The 4,947-nt window shown below is 64.3% G+C and overlaps 1 protein-coding gene across 1 annotated transcript in view; it reads right to left on the minus strand.

Moving 5' to 3' along the window:
- Window positions 1–3,899, minus strand: part of UNCX (UNC homeobox) — a 4,586-nt gene extending 687 nt beyond the window's left edge. Inside the window, exons 1-3 of the mRNA XM_037995183.2 lie at window positions 3,477–3,899; window positions 3,077–3,252; window positions 1–913 (exon numbers count right to left, since the gene is read on the minus strand). The exon at window positions 1–913 is cut by the window's left edge and continues 687 nt beyond it. Of these exons, the coding sequence (XP_037851111.2) occupies window positions 1–913; window positions 3,077–3,252; window positions 3,477–3,750 (1,363 nt within the window). The 5' untranslated portion in view covers window positions 3,751–3,899. The remainder of the gene's footprint in view (window positions 914–3,076; window positions 3,253–3,476) is intronic.
- Window positions 3,900–4,947: the final 1,048 nt, after the last annotated feature.

Here is a 4,947-nt window from a genome sequence, read left to right on the forward strand (position 1 = left end):
AAGGCGCCGGGGCCGGGGCCCCCGGGGAGGCGACGGCGTCGGGGCTGCGGCGCGCGAAGGCCGAGTCCGGGGCGCCGCCGGGCCCCGAGAAGGCCCCGAAGCTGGCCTGGGCGGGCGGCGCGGGCGGCGCAGCGGGCGCAGGCGGCGCGTCCTTGGGCGCCGGCTCCAATCCCGCGCCGCCCTTGAGCGCGGCCTGCGGCACCAGGAAGCCGAGCGGCTGCGTGATGGGGTAGAGGAGGAAGTGGCCCTTGCCGATCAGGGTCCGCGGCGCGCACGGCAGCCCGGGCGCGAAGTCCAGCCCCGCGGCGGCGGCGTTGGAAGCGGCTTTCCGGCGCGGCGGCGAGTCGGACAGGAGGCTCTCCACGCTGAACGGGCTGGCCTTGGGCAGCCCCGCGGCGCCGCGCTCCGCCGCCGCCACAGCCGCCCCTGGCCCGCACGAGGCCGCGTCCTTGTCCGCAGGGCGACCTGGGCGCGGCTGTGGGCCGGCGCCGCTTCTTTGGCTCGGGTAGAAGGCGGGGTCGCAGGTGCCGGGCGCAGGCGGCTCGCCGGGAGGGGCGGGCGCGGTCCCCACCGCGCCGGAGGCGTGCGCTCCGGGGCCCTTGGCGGCGGGCGGCGGCGGCTCGGGCGGCTCCGGCGAGAGGCCGCCGCCGCCGCTGTCGCTGTCGGAGCTGGGCGCGCTGTGCAGGGACAGGCCGCCGGGCGAGTGCAGGTGGCGGCCCTGGCTCTTCAGCAGCTTCTTCTCGTGCTTGCGCTTCTTCTTCTCCATCTTCTCCAGCTCCTTGCGCGCGATCTCCTCCGGGTCCATGGGCTCGCCGCTGCACGTGGTCGGGTGCGAGTTGTGCGCCGGCCGCCCCGGGCCCTTCTTGGTGTTCTCCTTCTTCCTCCACTTGGCCCGGCGGTTTTGGAACCAGACCTAGAGCAGCCGGATAGGGGAGAGGAAGCCACAATCAGGCGGCGGGCTGGCCGCCGGGGCAGAAGACCTCCCCGCTCCCCCCAGACCGGCCTGCACAACCTCCGCTCGGCCGGGGGCGGGAGTCAGGCCGCGCGGCCGGGCGGGCCCGGAGCTGGGCTTTGCCACTGGAGCTGCAGGTTCCAGCGAGCGCCTTTTCCACCCGGAAGGCGCGTAGACAGGGCCTCCCGGCCAGCTTCCCACTCTGGCTTCTCACCTCGGGGACCTGGGAGCCGCCCCTTCCTTGGGGGACCGGTCTGGCCCCAGACGGAGGGCGTCGGGTTCCTGGTCCGGAGGCAGAGAGCAAGGACCCTGCTCGCCCTTCCTGGCCGCTCACGGCTCGTGTTCTAAGCAGCCCGCCCGGCCTGGCGCTGACCATCCTGCCGTTGGACCGCTGGGCCACAGCCGCCCTCCACGCCTGTCTTCGGCCCCTTGGAGACTGTGTCAAAGCCCAGATTTCGCGGGGGGCGTGGGGGGGGGGGGTGGGCGGGGAGGCGGATTCCCTTGAAGGGAAATCTGGGTGCTTCTTCGTCCGGAAGGGCCTGGGAAGCCGTACTTGGGTGGGCCTCTGCAGCCTCCCTCCCAGGACACAGCTAACAGCCTTCTTTCTGCAAGCCCTGGACCAGGGCACCAACGGAGGCTTCCCAAACCAGTCGTGCTTGGCCTGGGCCACCGGCCAAGGCCAGTGGGGAGGCAAGAGGCGACCACCAGGCCAGGGGGAGAGGCTGGGCCCATCCCGTCTCTTCCACCCTGTCTGCAGTCCTTGTCCTGGGGAGCCACACAGGACATCCGGGGACAGCAGCGCTACACCCTCACTCAACCACCAGCCACCAAACGCACACAGTCAAATCCGTCTGAGCCCCGCGGAATCTCGGGCAGTGCTGCCCTCCCCAAGAGAGCGCGTTAATACGGATTCTTTGTCGCGGACGTACAGAGACTTGCACAGTAGCAGGCCCAGCCTGGTCGCAGGGAGCCTTGTCCATGGGGAGGTCTCCAGCATGAAGCCGAATCCCCCCAAGGCTGTAACCGCCTTTTCCTTCTTTAAACTTTTTCTTTTTTTCTTTTTCTTTTTTTTTTTTTTTTTTTTTGGTGCAAATTCTGGACTGCCTTGCCAGTAAGAATTAGTCATTATCGTATTAGGGGAGACATGAAGGGATCTTGACTTCACTTAAGACACTTAGAACAAATTGGATAAAAGGATTTCCAAGCAGAAGAGGTCACGAGAGGAGGTCCAAGCACAGGACAAACACATCTTTTTAGACAAAGCTATTGGTGATAAACAGGCGTTTTGCCAGCGTCTGCCTCAACGCCTAGCACCCACAGCCGCACATCGCACCCCAGACCTGGACCCCACACCGCACCCACCCCAGAAAAAGAGAATTTCTTTGCTCCAGGGAAACATTTAATTATGCACAAATCATCTTGGAATTTTTAATCCACCAAGCTGACACTGTATTTTTTAAAAGAATACCATCAGCCATCTCCAAATGATAGGAAATTTACGGGAACACAGTCATAAGAAAAAGATGAGACCGGGGTGTTATTAAAAATTCAGACACCTTGTTTCTCCCACTTTCTCAATGTGTTAACTGTTTAAGCTTCTGCCTCTCCTTCCTCAGCTGTCCCCTTCTGCAAAGCGATGAATAAATACATGTTTCCATCTGAATATTTTGCAGGCGCAAGGTAAACAGACTCGTTCACTCCAGGCTGGGTGACAGAGCCCTGGAGCCTCACGCGGGAGGTTGAGGCGGTGCGTGGGAGCGGGGGTTCCCTTCCCTCTCTCCTCCAGGTCGGAGCCTTGCCCCTGCCTGGAGACCTCACTTGGCCCGGCCGCCGCCAACCCACCACGCCGCTTCCCGGTTGGGGCGCAGCCGCCGTTCCGGAGACTTAGGTGTTGCCGCCAGCCCTTCTCAAGTCACCCAGGCTTTTGGGGGGCGGTTAACCCACCCTGCTGTCCGTGAGGGGCCGAGCCCCAGAACCCCCACCCCTCCACTCTTCCCCAGCAGGCGAGGGCAAAGCGGGCCTGCGACAAGGGGAAGATATCTCGCCACCTGGAACAAAGGCGTCTCGGCGCGCCCCGAGCCCGGGGTCCGGATAGCGAATCCCGGAGCGACGCCGGGTCTTTACCTGAACTCGGGACTCGACCAGGTCTAGGCGCAGCGCCAGCGCCTCGCGCATGAACACGTCGGGATAGTGGCTCTCGTTGAACGCCTTCTCCAGCTCCTCCAGCTGCCAGCCGGTGAAGTTGGTGCGGGTGCGCCGCCGCTTGCAGCCCGGGCTCTCCTTGTCCGGGTCCCCCGAGTCTGCGGGCAGGCACAGGATGCCGCGCGGCTCAGCCACCGGCCCAGGCCCGACCCCCTCCCCTCCCTCCCGCTACCCGCTGGCCGCCCGCATTCGGGGGTGCGCAGAGACGGCTGCCTAGGGGCCAGCTCTCCTTCGCCAGCCCCGGGCCCCCCAGCGCCTCGGCCAGATCAGGGCCCCCGCCCCCAGCCGCGCTCCTCCCCACCCGCCCGCCCGCCGCGCCTACCTGACAGCTTGAAGGGCTGGCCGTCCCCACCGACCCCGCAGGCGGCCGGCAGCAGCGGCGTGGGGTTGACCACCGAGGCGGCGGCGGCGCACGAGCCCCCGAGCAGGCCGTCGATGGAGAAGGGCACCGAGGCGGCGGCGGCGGCCGACTGCAGCTGGTGCCCGGCCAGCTCGTACACGTGGTGGTGGCCCAACGGGTAGGGGAAGCCCACCACACCGCCCAGCGAGCCCCCGAACTGGGCATGCGGGTGCTCCAGGAGGCGGCCGTCCATCATCTCGCTCGGGGGGCCGGCGGGGCCGGTGGCGGGGCGCGGGGGCGCGGGCCGGGGCCGGGGCGGGCCAGCGGCGGGAGGCGCGGGCGGCGGCGGCGGCGGAGACAGGGACCCGGAGCCCCACACATGCTTCGCCCGCACTCCGGCGCTTTACTTATCAACATCAAGCTCCCGATAATTAGCCGCGGCCCGGGGAATTTGGGACCAATAAGAAGCGCTAATCGGCTCTGACGTCAGAGGCGTGCTGGGTGCAGGGAAACGTTTTCCATATCGATTGCTAATTATACCTGACATGCACCTCAATAAACAGTATCAGGAACTGTCACAACAAGACGGGCTGGGGGGTGGGGGGAGCAGGAGGGAGGGAGGGAGGGGCCGCCCAGGGACAGGCAGGCGCGGGCTGGGGCCTGGGCCCGGAGCAGGGGCCCCCGGCGAGCCCCCCACTTCACTCGGGGCCGGCCCCGAGCCCGCGCCTCCCCCCCGTCGCCGCCTCCCCGCCCCTCCGCAAATCACTAATAGATTTCCCTTTAAAACATTCAGCCCCGTGTTGTGGGGATTTTTCACCAGAAATGCTGTACTCTCTGAACCTTTAAAGTGATGTTGCTCCAATTACAGAGAGACATTGAGCGGCAAATAGACTGATCCAATAATAGGAGATTCATCATCCGCTTTTCCGAAACTGTCACATTGAATTTAAAACTACAAGGTTTCTCATCTCCTCCTCTCGGGCTGCAGGCGGCGGGAGAGGAGGAAGGAGGAGGAGGAGGAGGAGGAGGAGGAGAAGGAGGGCGATCCCGAAAGAGAAGAACTACAGAATGTAGCACCGTGTCAATAAACAGGCCTAATTAATGCCCTCTCTGATTGATTGACAGTCGCCCTATCTACAAAGACAGAGGTGGGGGGGCTGCGGAGGCGCCCTGACCCCCATCCGCATAAAGCCTGGGCGCAGAGGAGGAGAGAGGGGTGGGGGGAGGAGGGGAAAAGTAACTTTGGGGTGGGGCCTATCCGCCCCCATCCCCTTACACGCTCGAATAAAAGTAAATACATCTGCTCTGACTCGGCCTCTGAAGGATGGGGCTGAGGCACCCAACCCATTTATTATAATTAAATTATGTTCTCAGAGAAGTGTCACTCCCTTCTCTGCTATAAAATATTGATAGACTCAAAGCTAAATCATTAAAGGATATATTCTTAAATAAG

This window comes from Chlorocebus sabaeus, chromosome 28 (genome assembly GCF_047675955.1).
Source record: "Chlorocebus sabaeus isolate Y175 chromosome 28, mChlSab1.0.hap1, whole genome shotgun sequence".
Lineage (NCBI taxonomy): Eukaryota > Metazoa > Chordata > Mammalia > Primates > Cercopithecidae > Chlorocebus > Chlorocebus sabaeus.